Source organism: Silene latifolia, chromosome 9 (assembly GCF_048544455.1).
Source record: "Silene latifolia isolate original U9 population chromosome 9, ASM4854445v1, whole genome shotgun sequence".
In the NCBI taxonomy this organism is placed as follows: domain Eukaryota; kingdom Viridiplantae; phylum Streptophyta; class Magnoliopsida; order Caryophyllales; family Caryophyllaceae; genus Silene; species Silene latifolia.
This window is the reverse complement of record NC_133534.1, coordinates 132,147,717-132,168,595: the sequence shown is the minus strand read 5'-3', so window position 1 is coordinate 132,168,595 and position 20,879 is coordinate 132,147,717. Positions and strand designations below refer to the sequence as shown.

General features: G+C 38.3%; 1 protein-coding gene across 1 annotated transcript; it reads left to right on the top strand.

Annotated features, from left to right (window-relative positions):
* The first annotated feature begins 827 nt into the window (after positions 1-827).
* Positions 828-2,612, top strand: LOC141601601 (uncharacterized). Its single transcript, XM_074421895.1, has 5 exons — positions 828-879; positions 1,011-1,114; positions 1,295-1,594; positions 1,697-1,968; positions 2,204-2,612. Exons 1-5 carry the CDS (start codon positions 828-830, stop codon positions 2,610-2,612), a joined length of 1,137 nt encoding a protein of 378 aa, XP_074277996.1.
* Positions 2,613-20,879: the final 18,267 nt, after the last annotated feature.

Here is a 20,879-nt window from a genome sequence, read left to right as displayed (position 1 = left end):
ACTTGAATATTGGCAGCAAGCAGTAGTGGGTTTTGTTGTTGGGGCAAATCCTCCATGGCAGATTTTGGAAGGTTTCCTGAAACAGATTTGGAGTAAATATATTATTGACAAAATTTCCTTCCTTCCTTCCAAATGGAGTATTCCTGGCAATGTTCCAAACTGAAGAAATGAAACAATCTGTGCTTAGGAGTAGGTACTTCTTGTTTGATAATAAACCTCTAATACTAAAACCTTGGCAACCAGATGTAGAGCTTACCAAGGAGGATATCAAATCTGTACCACCCTGGATCAGAATGCAGAAGTTGCCACTCAAATTTTGGGGTAAGAGTCTTCCTAAATTAGCAAACCTAGTAGAAAAATATAACAAAAGTGATGCTCCTACTGAATTGAAAACCAGACTAGGTTTTGCTAGGGTCATGGTTGAATTAAGGATAGGTCAAGACTTCCCTAAATGCATAAAATTCTTGGATGAAAAGAAGAAAGTAGTATCTATTGACATTGATTATGAGTGGAAACCTAGCCTGTGTACTAAGTGTAAACAGCTAGGTCATGAGAAGGAACAGTGCGGGAAAAATAAGCAACAGTCAAAGCCATCCATGCCTCAAAAAGTGTGGCGACCAATAATAAAACCTGTTGCTGCTCCTCATAATCAGCTTTCAACCACTGATGTGTTTCCTGTCACAAAATGTAAAGAAGTTGAGGTGGATAATGCAAGGGCTCCTATTACTAGGACTACTATTACTTCCAGTGGGACAATATCCCCTGTAAGGCAACCTAGACAGGGGAGTGATAATGCTAGCAGGAAGATTTAAAATACTCCTCATCACATGGAGGATTTGAAGGAAACTTGTACTCCTAAGATAGGCATTGGTGTTAATGGTAATGATCCTCCTAACATTAGTCAATGAATTTTTGCTTTTGTAATGTGAGGGGGATGAATAAAGAAGTGAAGCAAAGATTTGTGAATAATTTTTTTCATGCTAATAATATTGGTTTGTTTGGTTTGTTAGAAACCAAAGTCAAGTCAATCAATCTTCATAGTATTGTTAATAAAATCTTCTCAGATTGGAGTGTCTCCACTAATAATGCTCATCATCATGAAGGTAGAGTCCGGGTGATCTAAAAACCGCATGTGTTTGATATAAATTTCTTAAAGTATGATGCTCAATTTATTCATGTCCATGTGACTAATAAATTTACTCAAATGCAATTTTATTATACTATCATCTATGCATTCAATGGAGTGGGGGAGAGAGAGTCCCTTTGATTGAACCTCAGAAATATTTCAAGGCAGGTTAATGCTCCTTGGGGCATAGAAGGTGATTTTAATTGTGTCTTACAAGCAAATGAAAGACTAGGGGGTAATGTGTCAGAGGTTGAGTCTGAACCTTTTTATGACTGTCTCCATAAGTGTGGGATTATGGATATACCAGCTACAGGAGCTTTCTACACTTGGAACAACAAGCAACCTCCTGAGACAAAGGTGTATAGCAGATTGGATAGATTTTTGGTTAATCAAGATTGGCTGGATACTTTCCCTGAGTATTTGGCTAATTTTTTACCTGAAGGGCATTTTGATCATACCCCATGTTTGGTGAGTAAAGGAATTATAGGAGGGAGCCAGAATAGACCCTTCAAGTACTTTAATATGTGGAGTGAAGCTACATGTGTTCAGGAGTGTGTGTCCAATGTTTAGCAACAATGGATTTCTGGCACCAAGATGTATAGAGTGGTCAAAAAGTTGAAAATGCTAAAGCCCGAGCTTAAAATGATCAATAAAGGTCACTTATCTGATATTGAGAATAGAGTAGATATAGCCCAACTCAGATTGAAGCAGATTCAGGAGCAGCTAATTGATAAGCCAGGAGATAAGGAGTTAATGCAACAGAAGTATGAAGCTCATCAGATCTCTAACTCCATATTCACTGCTAAAATGGAGTTCCTTAAACAAAAGGTAAAAGCTCACTGGTTAAAGGATGGGGATTCAAACACAGCCTATTTTCATGGTGTAATTAAAGCAAGAAGGAGCAAAAACTTTATATGTCAGATTAATGACCATTGGAATAAAAATCATAGTGATCAGGAGGGGATTCAGAATGCTTTCTTGAATTACTATTAAATGTTGCTGGGGGTCAAGAGCTACTACCACCAAAGTCAACAAAGTTATTGTAAGAAAATGGAATGTTTGCTCTGACGCTCACAGGAATATACTCCTTACTCCTATCACTAAGAAAGAGGTAAAAGATGTTGTTTTTCACATTTCTGATGACAAGGCACCAAGGCCCGATGGCTTCTCAAGCAAGTTCTTTAAAGATAGATGGGAGATAGTGGGAGAGGAGGTTACTGCTGCTATCATGGACTTTTTTGAGTCAGGTCTTATTCTCAAGCATATTAATGCTACTATGGTTACACTTATCTCAAAGATTGATAGACCCACAAGTGTCCTTCAATACATGCCAATAGCATGTTGTAATGTCATCCATAAGTGCATATCTAAGCTTTTATGTAACAGGCTGTCCAACATCTTACCTGAACTGATTGCTCCAAATCAGAGAGGGTTCATACAGAGGAGGAGCATCATGGAAAATATTGATTTTCCAAGACATTATTGAATGGGAGTTCCTAGATCAAATGCTTAGTGCTTTAAAATTCCCAGCCCAATTTAAAGGGTGGATCATGCAATGTGTGACAACTGCTAGCTATTCCCTCAATCTTAATGGCAATGTGTGGTTTTTTCAAAGGGCAAAGGGGGTTGAGGCAGGGAGATCCTCTCTCTCCCTTGCTCTTCACTGTGTGTATGGAATACCTTTCAAGGCTCCTTACACACTCAACTGGCACTAATGATTTCAGTTATTACCCAATGTGCAAACAAATGAAACTAAGTCACCTAATATTTGCAGATGACCTACTTTTATTTTGCAAAGGAGATGCCCCATCAATCATGACAATTCTCAGGACCTTTGCAACTTTCTCCAAATCTTCAGGTCTCAATATGAGTAAAGACAAGTCAAATTCATACTTTAATGGGATTAAGGATAGTTTGAAACAGGAAATTTTACTGATATCAGGTATGGTGGAAGGGTCTCTCCCTTTTAAATATCTTGGAGTCCCAATCAAAACCACAAGGCTGAATGCTAAGTACTGTAAGCCCCTAATAGATAAAATTGTTCAGAGAATAAGGAATTTGGGGGCCTGGAAACTATCCTATGCAGGGAGACTGACTTTGGTTCAAGTTGTACTCATGACTCTACACAACTATTTGGCTAGTATTTTTATACTACATACTGGAGTGATCAATAGAATTGAGGCAATATGTCGACACTTTCTATGGGATGGAGGGGTTGATTATCTGAGATCTCCCCTTGTCTCATGGGAGAAGATATGTAAACCTAAGAAGGACAGAGGACTTGGCTTGAAGAATGCCAATCATTGGAACAAAGCTACAGTTGGGAAATTGGTCTGGTGGTTGGCTTCAAAGATAGATCATCTATGGGTCAAATGGGTCAATAATGTTTACATAAAGGGGAAACATTTGCTAGATTACTCTCCAACAAGCAGCTCTAGTTGGTCATGGAGGAAAATCTGCCAAATTAAAACCCTGTTCCAGGATTCCTATTAACAGCATATCTGGACAATTGAAAAGGGACATGAATATTCTATAGCCAAAGGTTATGATCTCATCAAAAACAAAGGGGAAAAGGTTCAGTGGCAGGGCCTCGTATGGAATAAATACACTATCCCTAAGCATGGATTCTTAGCTTGGATTTATTTTCACAATGCTTTAAACACTAATGAAAAGCTACACAAATTGGGGATTAGTGAAGTTGATACCTGTGGTATATGCGGTACTGGATCTGAGTGTGCTTCTCATCTGTTCTTTGACTGTGACTATAGCACCAGAGTAATTACCCTAATTGGAGATCTTATTGGGGAGAAAATTCCTCACAGTGACTCCACTGATTGGCAAAAGAAGATTAATGGTAGTGGTACGAGAAAGGAGATAATAAACGCCCTCTATAATGCCTGTATATACTTCATCTAGAGACAGCGAAATTTGTGTAAGCATGAGGTTATCCTCCTCAATCCAACGAAGCTTGTGAATCTGATTATTAAAGAAGTAACACAAAGAATCTTGAGTTTTCCTGCTCATATGGGGGCTTGGGATAGAGATCTGATAGACCGGATGAGAAAATATTACTGATTGATAGAGAAGAGAAGATGAAAGTTTTTGGGACGATGATGATTTGCAAAGATGATGATAGTATCTGATTATGTTGCTCTGGATAAAATTAGGTTATTACCTGATTTGTTGTCTTGTTGTTTTTGTTTTTGGGCCTGTTTATGTGGGCTTCCGATGGATTGGTTTAAGTAGTTAGGATTGAGTCTAATGACCACCGTTCTACTTGATGTATGGTGACTGTTTGTTTTCCTTCATATACTAACATTTTAACGAAAAAATAAATAAATCATGTACATGAAAGAGTAACAAACTATAATTATACTACATGGGTAATTTATTTATTATTTATTACTTATTATAATATACAAGTATAACTTATTATTTCATCTACTATATTTGATTGGGTTGTTACCATTTGTATATATACCCGAAATATATACCTCCAAAAGTTCATAGGCGGTCTACAAGTATATTTCATCTCGTATAGTAATATTGTTATAGTGTTTGCGTTATATGCTATGTATATTTTCTATAGCTTTATTAATGTAACAAGTATATTGTATATTATGTGGTACAAATTTTAATTGTGTAGATAATAATAATCAATCTGAACATGTATTAATACAATAACACAAGATTCAACATACACCAATGGTAGTTAAGGTTCAGCATGCAACAACTCTACTTTGCTTTTTCTAGGATCACCAGCAGAAAAGGATTATTAGTAGGTCAATCATGTATTATTGATATTACCTTATTATTAGTAGGTCAATCACATATAAACTCGGTTTTATAACTCAAAACGAAAATCATAAATACTTCCTTCATTCCATTCAATATTGTACATCTCACTTTTGCACTAGTTTTTAGGAAAATATTTTCTTTTCTCTTACAAGATTACCTCTACTTTTTGTCCTTTACACAAACCCACCATAAACCCTACCTACCAACCTCCTTACCACCGCCACCACACCACATGTGATCACTTATGATTATAGTGTCCCCAATAACTACAATGAGGCCACCACCTTCGCTTAGAAACGCATTGTCGACGACCCACCCCAAACTCCGTTGACGACTGACAACTCCCTCCTTAGGGCTCTAACTGTAATACCCCGATATTTTATATGCATAACGGCGTAATTCATAAGTATATATGTTAAGATGAACATGGGTCACAGTTTAATGATTATAGAGCGTTGTCTAATGGCATGTCCAACGACTTTATACTGAGTGTCTATTGACAAGAGAGTGCGTCTATTGGCAAGGAGCGAATTCAATTGACACGAGTACGTTGTAAATGACACAGTGTCTGATTTTGGGCGAAAGGAAGAGCTGGTCGATCGACCAGCTGTAGTAAGTCGATTGACCAAACTAACGGAATACTCCTTATTCGTTCTAACTATACCTATTTCTATATAAACACAACCCACGCCATTCATCTACCCTTTTGCCAGTTTTAAAACACATACATACACACATTAACACACACACACACACACACACACACACACACACACACACACACACACACACACACACACACACACACACACACACACACACACACACACATACACACACACATACAAAACCCTCACCCTTGCAGGGAAGAAGGAGAAAAGAGAAGAGAAACCCGCACGATTCATATTCCATTTAACAATTCGTTTTCTAATTATCGTAAGTGCCCTAATCGTCGATCTTGATTTATAGTTTTGATATCAATATTGCAATTAGACAAATTTGTGCCCTAATCACCTAATGGTACCGTAGGAATGGACCAAATGGGGGTTTAAGGGTATTGTTGTGTAATTAATTGTATTACACCGTATTGAATACCATAAAGACCGTGACCTAGCCATGGATAGGCCATGGCCAGGCCATACGTATGACCGTAGGTGATAGGTGGTGGTTCGTTATTGTTGTTATTGTATTAAATCGTTGTTGATTGTATACCATCGTTATCATATAATTTAGGTGGTGGATTCGTAGAAGAGCGCTTCTAGTCCATTCATTATCTCTTTGTCGCGGAATTTGCTATTAAGGTAGAGATATCCTACTTGCCACTATTATGTTTATTGTCGTTCAACAGCAATTCCGAAATATGTGCAGGTGTGATCTGGTCGGTCGACTGGTTGTACTGGTTGATCGACTTTTAGATAGTTCAACAGTTAGTCAATCGACTACTTGTCATGTTCGATCGACTAACTGATGTAACAAGCAAGTTATTATTATTTAACGTAATGTGGTACAATGTCGATTACCGTTATTTCATTTGTTTGATTGCAACGTTGCTGTGTTAACGAGGCGCGGTGATCAGGGAGATGGGCCAGTGTGTGGTGTAGAGGCACGGTGACCGGGGGTGGTATCATGGCGTTGATGTGGTATTGTGATGAGATGGTACAGTGACCATGAAGTTGTACCATGTTATTATGAGCACGGTGACCTGGGAGTTATGCCATATTGTACAATGTGGTGGACGGTTGACCTGTATAGGACAGGGACCGTACACCTTGTGTTTCTGTGCTTCTATATTATACATATCGTTGTATTTGTATTGGTTTTTGTGCTTCTATTTTATCCCTACTCAATTAGTGGTTGACGTGTATTGTCTTGTGTCAAAATTGTCACCTATTTTCGGGGTGCCATGTGTTGATCTATTCAATGATTTTCGCTTGAATGGGGAGCAGTTAATAAAGCAGGTACAGATTACTTGATGTTGCTGTGAACTATGTTGTGCTGGGAATGGGCGTGTGATGAAGAGATGACATGAGTCGAGCTACCACTACTTATTAGTCGATGTTAGATGTTCATTAGTGAACCCTACTATACATTATGTTATTTCATTTATTTTTGATATGGTTTTGGGAGTTGTAAGCCACTTTGGCTAGTCTTTCCTTAATGATGTAAACTTTATTTAAAGTACCTTTTTTATTGTTCTACTATGTTATTCACTGTCTCGGTTTACCGAGATGGTAACACGTCCATTTAGTCACGAATGTGCAGACACCTCGTTTCTGCACCTCCCGCCAAACAGCCAGTGATGATTGGGCCGCACGTTTAACATATGGCGCAATTTTTTTTTTTTTTTTTTTTTTTGGTGACGAGGGGTTGAATCCTCCCGGGCACATGCAATACCCTGCAAACCACGTGTGCCATGTAAGACATCCTTTAGGATGATAGGTAAAGCGCAATTTTATGATGTTTCATAAATTGGTTAATAAAAAGTAACTCATACACTCATGTCTACCCCATGGTTGTCATGTAGATGTCATTACGGTCGTTTTGACAGTAATTAGAGTCAATTCGGAGACCGGGTCAAAAATCGTTTCCATTTTCTAAAACCGTCAATCCCGGGTCAAAAAGCAAATGTGCTTGTCTACCTAAGGTTAGGATGTCATAAAATGTTAGGAGTATATCTTATTTCAAGTCCCATGTCACTTCTCTAGGCTAAGCCTTTCTTGTCCAATTAGACACAACAACAAACACCAAAATCCACATATAAGTTCCTTATCAAGTTTTGATGATGACCAAAATTTTGACAAGAAAATTTGATTTTTAGCAACAATAATGATGTAGAGAGCTATTTACTACTATAAATTATGTAAAAACATAAGATTAATTGATAAGTCTTGAACACATTAGTGTAGATCTTAACAATGTATGGTGGAGGAAACAAGAGGGAGAATGGTCTACTTACATTGCTAATTAGGAGAGATTTGAGACGGGAAAAAAAATCTGAGTGAAAAGCTTAGTCCAAGTAACGAATCACAAAAATGGAGTTTTGGAATTATTTTTAGAGGAATTTTGGTGTTGTTTGAATGAGGTGAAAATGATATATGAAGAAGATAAGGAATGAAGGAAAGGGGATTAAACCCGTGTAAATCTCATCCCAGCTTCACTCGGTCGAGTGGCGAGTTCACTCGGTCGAGTTAATTTTTACTCGGTCGAGTGGCCGAGTTCACTCGGTCGAGTGCCCTATTTTCCAGGATGTTTCCAGCTTCTGGAAAATGGTCCACTCGGTCGAGTGTCAGGGCCCACTGGATCGAGTGCACAGTTACTCAGTCGGGTGTGGACTCGTACTCAGTAGAGTGGTTGCTTATGGTTTGAAATTTCGAATCGAATTAGAACGATGAAATTCCTGCAACATAAGGAGAAGGTTCGGGAGTCCACCGGCTATCGGTGACTCACCCGAGTTAGTTCATATATCACCCCATTTTAACAGCTTTGGTACACTCTCGTAGTACTAATAACTATTCTACCAACATAATTCACCAATCATATACGACAAATACACTAACATGCACTCAATTAACACACGGTGCAAAATTTTAAGAGCAATGTCAGCATTCGCATACCAACGCATACTAACCATTTCTAAGCATGATACTCCTAACAACCTAGCATTCGACTTCCACACACCTTCACACATCACGGAAGAGAACTATATCATACACGAACTCAGTGCAATTCACATATTCATGCAATCATGCCACTATACAATTTTCCACATAGCGTTCACCCATACTCTTAACCACCCACGTAGTGACCAACCAAGACAACATGCACTAGTTTTGATATAAGGGCGCCTACTCATTCGAAACCGATATCCCATTGTACTCACGCCGGGTTCATTTTACTTAGACTCTCCTAAGTTCATTTTTGGTTCATTGGTTATAGGTTCCAAAATCGTCGCTCTGATACCACTTTGTAACACCCCCTTCTTACCTGGCTAAGGTATTTAGGGAATGTTACCATCTCGGTTTCCTGAGGCAGTGAAATCGGAATTACAATTAAAAATTTTTATTAAATAAATAACAAGTTTAGTTATTACAACATGAACTAATGAATAAAATACAACTAATGACCATGATACTCATCTAACCAACTATACTCGTCTCGTGAGTCATCAAGCTCGTCCCGTCTCCCGCGTGCTATTCAAACAATCTGTACTTAACCTGCTCCCCATATGATCAGAAATATCATATGGATCGACACAGGCCACCCCGGAAATAGGTGACAATTACACACACACAACACGGCAGTTTCAATAAACAAATAACGTGTGACACGACTCAAGTGTGTGAATATACAACATGACTACTAATATGAATGACGTGTGGGTTAATATCCGTATACTACCCTTTAATTGCAGGACTATAACGTAAATTTAAACATGCAATTTATAGTCATAAAACGATAAACACAATGAAATGATTAATGTATAGAAATAACCTCGGGTCCTTTAAAATTGCGGCGTAAAGAACAGAAATCAATGCAGATTTCCTCCTAATTGTTACACCCAAGACTTTGTCCGAGATATGCCCTTGTGCTAGAACAGTGTTCTCCGATTGCCTTGCAATATAGGGAGAACTGATGTGAGTTTGCTTGAGATGTGAGATCTCGGTTTCTACAGAGAAGAATGCTCTTCGAAACCCTAAAAATTTAGCAAGAATGAATTAGGTTAGACAAGAGGAGAAAGCTCTCCTTTTGTCTTGGTGATTCTCGGCCAAACCGAGTGAGAGGAGCCCGTATGGGCTTTTCAATTTCTCTTCACTTAAACTCGCGGTCCGGTCCATCACTCGCTAAGTGTATATGACGTGGTCCGATTATAAATGTTATCGGTTATCGGAAATTAAGGCATCGCTAATAATTCGGGGGTTATTTGAATTATTAATACGTGTCCGACAAAAAAAGTATTGTATAATTATTTTAATATACATTTAATTAAATATAAATCACGTATATTTAATTTTACGAATTAACTGGTTAATTCGCCTTAGCCCATGATATTTAATCCGTATTAAATATAATATCTCAACATCACATATTTGACTAATTACTTAGTCAAATAACTCGGACTAACTGGTTAGTCAATTTTTGGCATCTATATGACAGTATTTTCATACTGTCACATCTCTCGAACGTATCCTATAGGTGTGACTTTTAGGGACCAGTTGATCACCGCCATCTGTATGACAATAACGTCAAACTTATCTAGCAAGCCAACCGTTATTGATAAACGTGGATCAACTGATAATAATACCAAAGTATGCCCTTTGATCCTTTTAGAGGTTTATAAGTCCTTGCACTAACTGTTAAGGACACCAACCCCAACAAGCTCCCACTTGTCCGTACAAGTGTATGTGCAATGACGTTATCCGCACTAACTGGAGGACACAAGCTCCAACAAACTCCCACTTGTCCGAACAAGTGTAGGTGCGATAACCGATTCTCATATTCATTTAAAATTTCTCCCACTCAATGTAAAACAATTTGCAGATCTGGATCCACAAAGGTCGTATTTTACAATCGATCTGTATCTAGAGTGGTTTCCCGACTAGAGTAACTTAAGCGATAAAACGAATCCGTATCCGAGCATGGCCATGCATTTCGATTCTGACTCCTCGAGTGGCCCCGAGAAATATCGAGTACGATAAAGGCTGAATATTTCCTTCAACTCGACTCCTTCCGATCTAAGCACAACATGAAATGACCCAGAAAAAATCTACTTGGCCCCCTGTTACGGATGACCGTGAGAAAGAAACCAATGTCACCCAAAGTCTGCCGTAGTCTCAAGAGACAGTCGATAGTCTAAGAATCGACTCTTAGGATCACCATGGAAGTCCTATCCACGACCGGGCAACGAATGTTATAAAACATTTAGGACTCCACGTCGATGTCACAATTGTGTCCTACGAAATATCCGTATAAATCGCCTCTGTGATTGGTGGTCAACCTGTTGACTTATGGCTCGTTGAACCCACCATCAACCAACGTCACGAGAATAATTGCGAGTTATCGGCTCATGTGGGCAATTAAGGACTAACAAGATATGATGTTTGTTCAGTTCACTTTGTGGTGTTCAAAATTGTCGTACAATTCCACATGAAAAACAAAATATATATATAAAATATCAAAACGATGATGTCGTATAGAGTACAAAGGAGAATGAATCTGATCCATAAAAGAGTACTACAACTCAGGAACACGTTTGATTCCCATGGAATTTACGTGCCCTTCATGCTTATCTTGTCGTAATGCTTTAGTGAGAGGATGATCTGCTATGTTATCATCGTAGCAATCTTTTCTATCACTACTTCCTTTTGCTCCACGTAATCCCGGATTAGATGAGCTTTCCGTTGTATATGTCTAGATTTGTTGCTAGACTTTGGCTCCTTAGCTTGGAAGATGGCACCACTATTGTCGCAATAGATGGTGATCGGGTCATTCGAACTAGGCACTACAGAGAGCCCATGTAAGAATTGACGCATCCATATCGCTTCCTTTGTTGCTTCAGACGCGGCATAGTACTCGGACTCAGTCGTAGAATCTGCTTTGAATGAGTTTGTTTGAACTCTTCCGGTGATTCGCAGCGCCATTAAGAGTAAAAACGAATCCGGTCGAGATTTCGAGTCATCTCGATCCGTTTGGAAGCTAGCATCTGCGAATCGGTTGCGCATAGCTTTTGAGAGCCTCCATAAGTCAATGCCCAATCTTTAGTCCTCAGGAGGTACTTAAGAATGTTCTTGACAGCCAACCAATGTGGTTCACCTGGTTCTTTGTTGGAATCGACTTGTCATACTCAATGCATATGCCACGTCCGGACGTGTGCATATCATGGCATACATGATTGATCCTATAGCCGAAGCATAAGGAATCCGTGTCATGCGCTCTTTCTCTTCCGGTGTCTCTGGTGCCTGAGACTTGCTCAAATGCACCCCTGGAGCCATAGGAAGGAACCCCTTCTTGGAGTTAGTCATGCTGAATCTCTCTAGGACTTTGTCTATGTAAGACTCCTGACTGAGAGATAACATCCGTCGTGGTCTATCTCGATAGATACGGATGCCTAGAATTCTCTGTGCCTCTCCCAGATCTTTCATCTGGAAATGGTTCTTCAACCATACTTTCACCGAAGTTAAGAGAGGTATGTCATTCCCAATCAGGAGTATGTCGTCAACATACAATATTAGGAAGACAATCTTGCTCCCACTCGACTTGATATATAGACATGGTTCCTCGACAGATCGAGTAAATCCATTGTCTTTTATCACTTGGTCGAAGCGATGATTCCAACTCCTTGATGCTTGCTTAAGTCCATAAATGGAACGCTTAAGTTTGCATACTTTCTTAGGATGTTCTGGATCGATGAAACCTTCGGGTTGTACCATGTACAACTCTTCCTCCAAAAAGCCGTTTAAGAAGGCGGTTTTCACGTCCATTTGCCAAATTTCATAGTCATGAAAAGCGGCAATCGCTAAGATAATCCGAATGGAACGCAATGATGACTACGGGTGCAAAAATCTCATCGTAGTGCAAACCTGGCACTTGGGTGAAACCCTTAGCAACTAGTCGTGCTTTGTAGATATCTTGCTGACCTTCCACAGAATGCTTTATCTTGTAAAGCCATTTGCATTGAAGGGGACGAACCTTAGCAGGTAAGTCAACAAGATCCCACACGTTGTTCTCATACATGGAGTCCATCTCGGATTGCATGGCCTCAAGCCATAGCTTTGAGTCAGAACTTGTCATGGCACCTTTATAGGTTGCGGGTTCACTACTCGTTAAGAGTAGAACGTCATCTATGTCATGTTCCTCGACCATACCAATGTATCTGTCCGGAGGAATAGAGACTCTTCCCGACCTCCTAGGTTCCTCGGGAATATTCACGCGAGCCGGGATTGAAGGAATTGGTTCCTCCAATGGTTGCTCGGTGTTTGGTTCTGGAATCTCCGACAGGTCGAAGGTTCTATCACTCTTTGCATTCTCGAGAAATTCCTTCTCTAAGAATGTCGCACTAGCCGCAAAAAAAACGCGTTGTTCGGTTGGCGAATAGAAGTAATGACCACGTGTTCCTTTAGGATAACCTATAAAGTATGTCTTGACCGATCGCGGGCCGAGCTTATCCTCGTGTCTCCACTTGACATAAGCCTCGCAGCCCCAAACCCGTATAAAGGACAAGTTAGGGACCGTTCCCTTCCATAGTTCATATGGAGTCTTGTCAATGACTTTAGACGGACTTGGTTAAGTATTAGAGCGGCCGACATAAGAGCATAACCCCATAATGAATCGGGTAAAACCGTGTGACTCATCATGGATCGAACCATATCAAGTAGTGTTCGATTTCTCCGTTCGGACACACCGTTCGGTGAGGTGTTCAGGTGGAGTTAAGCGTAGGGCAATCCCACAGTCCTTTAGGTGTTGATCAAACTCGTGAGAAAGATACTCGCCACCACGATCCGAACGCAGTGTTATTATCTTTCTACCCAACGGGTTCGTACCCTATTTTGGTATTCCTTGAATTTCTCAAAGGATTCACTTTTGTGCTTCATTAAGTAGACATAGCCATATCTACTCAAATCGTCCGTGAAAGTGATGAAATACCTATAGCCTTCTCGTGCGGTGATTGACATAGGACCACATACATCCGTGTGTATGAGCCCTAATAGGTCAGCAGCGCGCATTCCAACACCTTTGAAGGAAATCCGAGTCATCTTACCGATGAGACATGATTCACACGTGCCAAATGATTGAAAATCAAAGGCCGAGATAGCTCCATGTTTGATGAGCTGTTTTACGCGTTTCTCATTAATGTGTCCCATACGGCAGTGCCATAGATATGTTTGATCTTTGTCACCAACCTTTAACCTTTTATTCATTACGTGTAATATTTCCGAGGTCTGATCTAAAACATAAATTCCGTTCATGGAAACTGCCTTGCCATAAATCATATTGTGTAATGAGAAAATGCAAGCATTGTTTTCTATTACAAATGAAAAACCGAGTTTATCAAGCGCAGAAACTGAAATAATGTTTTTGGAAAGACTAGGTACATAATAGCAGTCATATAATGACAACTCAAATCCGCTAGGAAGCTGGATCACATATGTCCCCTTGGAGATGGCAGCTACTCTTGCTCCATTCCCAACACGCAGGTCCACCTCACCCTTTACGAGGGGTTCGATGTTTCGGAGCCCCTGCACATGATTACACAGATGAGAACCACAACCAGTATCAAGTACCCAAGTTCCGTAACTTGCGTGGTTAATCTCAATCATATGAATAAAAGTAGAAGAGAGAGAAGACATACCAACAGGTTTAACACGACCTGCCTTTAAGTCCTCATGATAAACAGGACATGTGCGTCTCCAATGCCCAGTCTTGTGGCAATGATGGCATTCCATGTTTTCACTCTTGCTCTTTGTCATGCCTGATGAGTTACTCGCCTCACCAGGACCACTCTTCCCGAACCCGACTTCTTGAACTTCGCCTTACCTCTTTGTTAGGTTTTTGGGAGCTTTGCCCTTACCTTTCCCTTTGTTTGACACAACGAGGACATCTTGTTTCGAACTCCCACTGCACTTCATGTCCTTCTCGGTGCATGTACGAGGAGGGAGTGCGATTCATGGGGAGTTTTCTTCAAATCATTCATATAGTAATTCGCTCTGAATTGCGAATAACCATCGTGGAGTGAATGAAGAATACGGTCGATAACAATATTCTCGCTGATGTTACAATTAAAGGTCTCCGATTTCTCGACATTCTCAATCATCTTTGAGAATGTGTGGGCTAACCGGTTGGCCCTTCTGGAGTCTCGCATCAAAGAAGCGAGTGGTATGCTCATAGGTCACGATTCTCGGTGCTTTCGAGAATTCCTTAGTGAGCGTGGTGAAAATCTTGTTTGCACCTTGGGCTATGAAGCGTTTCTGCAAATTGGGTTCCATTGCAAAAATAAGTACGTTCTTCACCGCACCCGCTTCTAAAGCGAAATCGTTATACTTGTTGATTTCGTTAATTCGACCGTGGGACACTGGGTTTAACGGCATGGGCTCAGCAGATATCCGAGCTTTTCCGTCAGCGGCAGCATTCCGTAATCCGCCTCCCGATCCCGAAGTTGGATCCGTCATTCTTGATCGAGTGGTGATTCATCGACTCATGAAGATCCTAAGCCAGGACTCACGGTCCAATGTGGCACTTGGCATTGGGTTATCACTTGAACCAGACCATTTGATGTTTAGCGATTTAAAACGTGATCTACTTTGAAAAAGAAAGAAAAACAAAACGAAATAAGCAACTCATCGAGGTGATTTAAGTCTATTTTAAAATTCATTTTAAACATGTAGACTCTCGCACTTGCATAATTGATCTCCCTCAAGAATGATACAAGTGATCCCAAGACTCAATTTCGGTAAATTGATAAGCCAACTGTTTAGCTAATTCTTCAGGAAGAACTCTTGGTCGATAGATTTCCGTAAATCCTATCTATAGTCCACCATGATCACAGGATCGTACGAGTGACCATAGTGTTGAGATAAAATAGGTCAATCGGTTCCAACTTACCCGACGTAGAAGGGGTCATAGTATGCCTACCGACGAAGAAGGGACTCATTGGAGTTTGACCTATAAAGACCGTTCTCAATTTTAGTTTGTACGAGGAAGATCCCATCAACAAAATTATAATTCATTTTAAGTGAACGAATAACTAGCGTCTGTCGTGAATGAATTTATTTGGAAGATGGCTTAAAAACGTGTGACATGAGAATGTCAATGAAAACTAACTCGTGACCTCTATATGTGTCAGTTTTCATGCAATAATTAGGTGGTTTGGTTTTTAGGCGGAATATGATGCAAATTATCGTTGCGAAAAATAAATAAAGGAATGCAAAAACGTAAATAAAATTTTCCTAGTGTGGCCTATCCTAGTATAAGAACATAATACAACTTTGGAATCCACCGTTGGACCTGAAAAGCTTGTCTTGATGTTCCATCTTGATCCAAGTAGCGGGAGTGAGCATCCGGTCTCCATCTTTGGTCTTCTCAAAAATTACAATTAAAATTACAAAATATAAACCTATTTACATTCTAATTAAAACTGCAATTACAAGTGAAAAAATCCAAAACGGAGATGCAAGATCTCAAAATACAACCAAGACCGTGTTCCATCATTACGGTAACACGTTCTACTAAGGCCACACTAAGTTACAATCGCTTGCAAAAATTAAATACGTAATAAAAGGCATTCACGGCATTCATAAATTAACGATAAATAAAAATGCATCAACTAAAAACAAATTCATTCGTGACATAATTCTGTAATTATGTTAAATTTATCCAAACCACCTTTTAATGATTAAAATTCGTGTGATAAAACCGCTTCTATCATTTAATTTTAATCTATTATAATCCGTTACTTTAAATATAATTTAAAATAACTTAATTAATGCGTACGTGTGTGAACCGTTTTACAATCATAGCGAGTGTACTATATCCGGATAAAGTACATATTGAAGCCAAAAGAAAATTTAAATCAAAAGAAACAAATTTTCAAAGTCTGTTAAAAGGCGAAATCCCTCGATCCAGGGACACGAGTGCTCGATCGAGGGGGGGAGAGGGCTCGATCGACTGAACTGCAAGTCGATCGAGAGGTATGCTAATCAGGAAGTACTCGATCGACTAAGCTGGAGGTCGATCGAGTACCTATATCAGCAAATCTGCTCGATCGAGTACGAGGACAACTCGATCGAGCAGTAGGGTTTAGAAAGGGGTCGATCGAGTACAACAGGGACTCGATCGAGCAAAAGGTTTTTGAGACAGGGTCGATCGAGTACAACAGGGACTCGATCGATCAAAAAAGAAGAAAGCGACACTCGATCGAGTAGAAATACGCTCGATCGAATGCAAAAGTGGCTGAAAACTTCAAAACCCTCGTGAAAACATATATCGAGACAAGATCAATTGTAATTTTGATCAAAAACGCATCAAAACAAATTTAACAATTGACAAAAACTTGACATGTTGCTATAATCTCTGTATAAAATAACAACATGTAAAAACAACATGAAATTTGAAACAAAGCAGTAGTGTAAAACATGGCACGGTTTGGTTTTCGAGACAAAACAACAACAAGAGCAACCGTGTAAACAAGACACGGTTCCCAAAGCAACCAAAAAAACGCAGCAAATTAAAAAAAAATTTTGCGAGTAAAAAAATGGTCCGAGATAAATTTTTAACCAAAAATCATCGTTTCAACAATCGTTTGATGAAAAACACATATAAAAATTTACGTGGCCTCGCTCTGATACCACTTGTGGGTTAATATCCGTATACTACCCTTTAATTGCAGGACTATAACGTAAATTTAAACATGCAATTTATAGTCATAAAACGATAAACACAATGAAATGATTAATGTATAGAAATAACCTCGGGTCCTTTAAAATTGCGGCGTAAAGAACAGAAATCAATGCAGATTTCCTCCTAATTGTTACACCCAAGACTTTGTCCGAGATATGCCCTTGTGCTAGAACAGTGTTCTCCGATTGCCTTGCAATATAGGGAGAAGCGATGTGAGTTTGCTTGAGATGTGAGATCTCGGTTTCTCTGAGAGAAGAATGCTCTTGAAACCCTAAAAATTTAGCAAGAATGAATTAGGTTAGACAAGAGGAGAAAGCTCTCCTTTTGTCTTGGTGATTCTCGGCCAAACCAAGTGAGAGGAGCCCGTATGGGCTTTTCAATTTCTCTTCACTTAAACTCGCGGTCCGGTCCATCACTCGCTAAGTGTATATGACGTGGTCCGATTATAAAGCATTATCGGTTATCGGAAATTAAGGCATCAGCTAATAATTCGGGTTAGCTGAATTATTAATACGTGTCCGACAAAACAGTATTGTATAATTATTTTAATATACATTTAATTAAATATAAATCACGTATATTTAATTTTACGAATTAACTGGTTAATTCGCCTTAGCCCATGATATTTAATCCGTATTAAATATAATATCTCAACATCACATATTTGACTAATTACTTAGTCAAATAACTCGGACTAACTGGTTAGTCAATTTTTGGCATCTATATGACAGTATTTTCATACTGTCACATCTCTCGAACGTATCCTATAGGTGTGACTTTTAGGGACCAGTTGATCACCGCCATCTGTATGACAATAACGTCAAACTTATCTAGCAAGCCAACCGTTATTGATAAACGTGGATCAACTGATAATAATACCAAAGTATGCCCTTTGATCCTTTTAGAGGTTTATAAGTCCTTGCACTAACTGTTAAGGACACCAACCCCAACATGACGCACTATCAATCAACCTCCACTACCACGGTACTGGGATACGCCCAGACATACTGACAACCACACTGGTACCGGGACACGCCCGGACATACAAAAATCACACATAGGTATCAGGACACGCCCAGACGTACCGGGTCCGAAAGCCAACCGGATCTCCTGCTAGACGTTGTGCCTCAACCACATGAGTCCCTCCGTGACGCAAGCCATTAATGTGCACATCCCTCTTGAAGTGGGAAGCTCCAAGAGGCGGCTCAAGCGTAAAACGGTCTCCTAACCAACTGTAGGAAATATCGGTATACTTCTTTTAAAAAATTACGGATTATAACGAAATTATAATTATGAATACGAGTCATAAATGAAATAGCATAAACAAAATAGAATAGATCAAGAATAAAATTACACTAGCAAAATATGTAGTGTGTAGAAGAATAATTATAGAAGAAACACTCTTGTTTTTCTAGGTGGAAACCGAGTGGGGAAGAAAAAGGACCCAATGCATGGCCAAGATGCTCTTCACAAAAGCAATTAAGCATGCAAAGCTAGTCATTTAGGTTAATCGTCATGTTTTCCACTAAACATAAACAAAACACAATATTAACCTTATTCCCTCCATTTTTTCGGCACTTATAAAATTGGAGGTCCATTTTATATTTTGTAATTTGTCAATTGTCACATGTCACTAGTCATGATTAATTGTAATGCATTTTTAACATATTAAAAATCAACGTATTAAAAAAAATACGTCATGTACAAAATCGACTTAGTAATTCATAATTACTTGTACCAAAACTGTTTACCAATTATAAATCACAACATCTTGTATTTATAATATATTATTTATTCAGTTTCAATTGTTTCGTAAACAATGATTTTATCTAAGTAATAAAACAATTTGATTATTTAGACCGTATCTTATTTAATCGAATTATAATAAGATACGTCAATAATACTCACAAAATCGTTCGTCAATTTTAAGCAATTTAATTAACCCGTATCAGTTATACGATCAATTAAATAATCAATTAAGAGTGTTACCCTTTAGGTATGACCTAAGGGGATCAACTGATCACCACCGTCGCACGACAGTAATTTCAAACTCTAGTCAGCCAATCATTACCGATATGTGTGGACCAGTTGACTGTAAAATATTACATCCCATATGTATTCTTAAAATGAGATTTAAACATGTGATCATCATGATCGACAGTTGTGATCGCATTATTGTCGGAGGACACATATTCCAACACAAACCACCTATTTAAATGATCAAATTATGTGACAATTCCTCAATTGCTCACAATAATTTCAATCTTAATTCACATTAATCTTGTAATATGAATTAATCTAACATTATTTTAAACCTCTTTAAAATAATTAGGTATCTATGATTTGTGAACCTCTTCACAACAATTAATCATACATTATAAAAGTAATGTATAATTCTAATTATTGGCCAAAAATAAAACAAAAAACAGAAAATATTTTTTTTGTTCTTCTCGGCTGCACACGGCATTTATGCCAAAAAAAAAAAAAATTCTTGCTTTTTGTTCTCGGTAAACAAAAAAAAAAACAGAAAATATATTTTTTTTTCTCGGCAATTCCTTAAAAACCGAAACAAAAAAAACAGAAAAATATTTTTTTTTATTCGGCAAATCTGAAAAAAACAAAACAGATTTTCTCTTTTTTTTTCTTGCGGCATTTTAGCCGTTTTAAACATACTTTTCTCGAAAAAAAAATTTTATGTTAACAAAAAGTTTAAAGTTGCTAATATAACATGATCGACATAAACATCATCTATTAATTTAAACATGGATTCAAACTTCATGATTCAATTTAACCTCTTAAAATGAATATACAAATTATGACAAAATCGATTATCCGTATATATGATTCATCACAATTGATTTGAACATGATTAAATTAAGTTCTATGCCAAAACTATATAGCAAAAACAATTTATCAACAATGAAACAATTTCCATTTACATTTTAATTTAATCCTCATTAAATCAAACATCTACAAATTCATCATATAATCATTTTAACTTATTAAAACAACAAAATGAATGAATCAAAATGGAAACAAAACAACAAAAAACAAAAAAATCAAATCGGCAAAAATAAAAAAAAGTTCACGGCTAAAAAAAATTTCTGCCGAAATGAAAATTTTTTTTTCTTTTCAAATTTTGTTTAAATTCAATTATGAAAATCATCAAAAATAATTTCGTGGCCTTGGCTCTGATACCACTTGTAGGAAATATCGGTATACTTCCTTTAAGAAATTACGGATTATAACGAAATTATAATTATGAATACGAGTCATAAATGAAATAGCATAAACAAAATAAAATAGATCAAGAATCAACCTTTGGTCCTAGCAAAATTGGCCTAAGAACAATATCAAAATGAAATTCGCCTAATCGTTGCACCCAAGATGCTCCGAGAAATGCCCCTCAAATTGCTAGAATGAGATCCCCAAAATTGATGATTAATTTTTAGGGTTTTTGTGTTTTGTTTGATGAGAGAATGCTAGGTCAAAATTAGGTTAAAAGAATCATGAAAAATGATCCTCTACTCTCCTCTTAAAACCGTGTAGAGGGAGTAATAAAAGG

What these genes read in the sequence shown, in the direction of transcription:
- LOC141601601 (XM_074421895.1), top strand. Translation starts at nt 828, where the DNA reads ATGGAGGATTTGAAGGAAACTTGTACTCCTAAGATAGGCATTGGTGTT. An exon ending in TTGATCATACCCCATGTTTG is followed by an intron (nt 1,595 to 1,696) that starts GTGAGTAAAGGA and finishes TCCAATGTTTAG; the next exon opens with CAACAATGGATTTCTGGCAC. An exon ending in CAAAAGGTAAAAGCTCACTG is followed by an intron (nt 1,969 to 2,203) that starts GTTAAAGGATGG and finishes TGACGCTCACAG; the next exon opens with GAATATACTCCTTACTCCTA.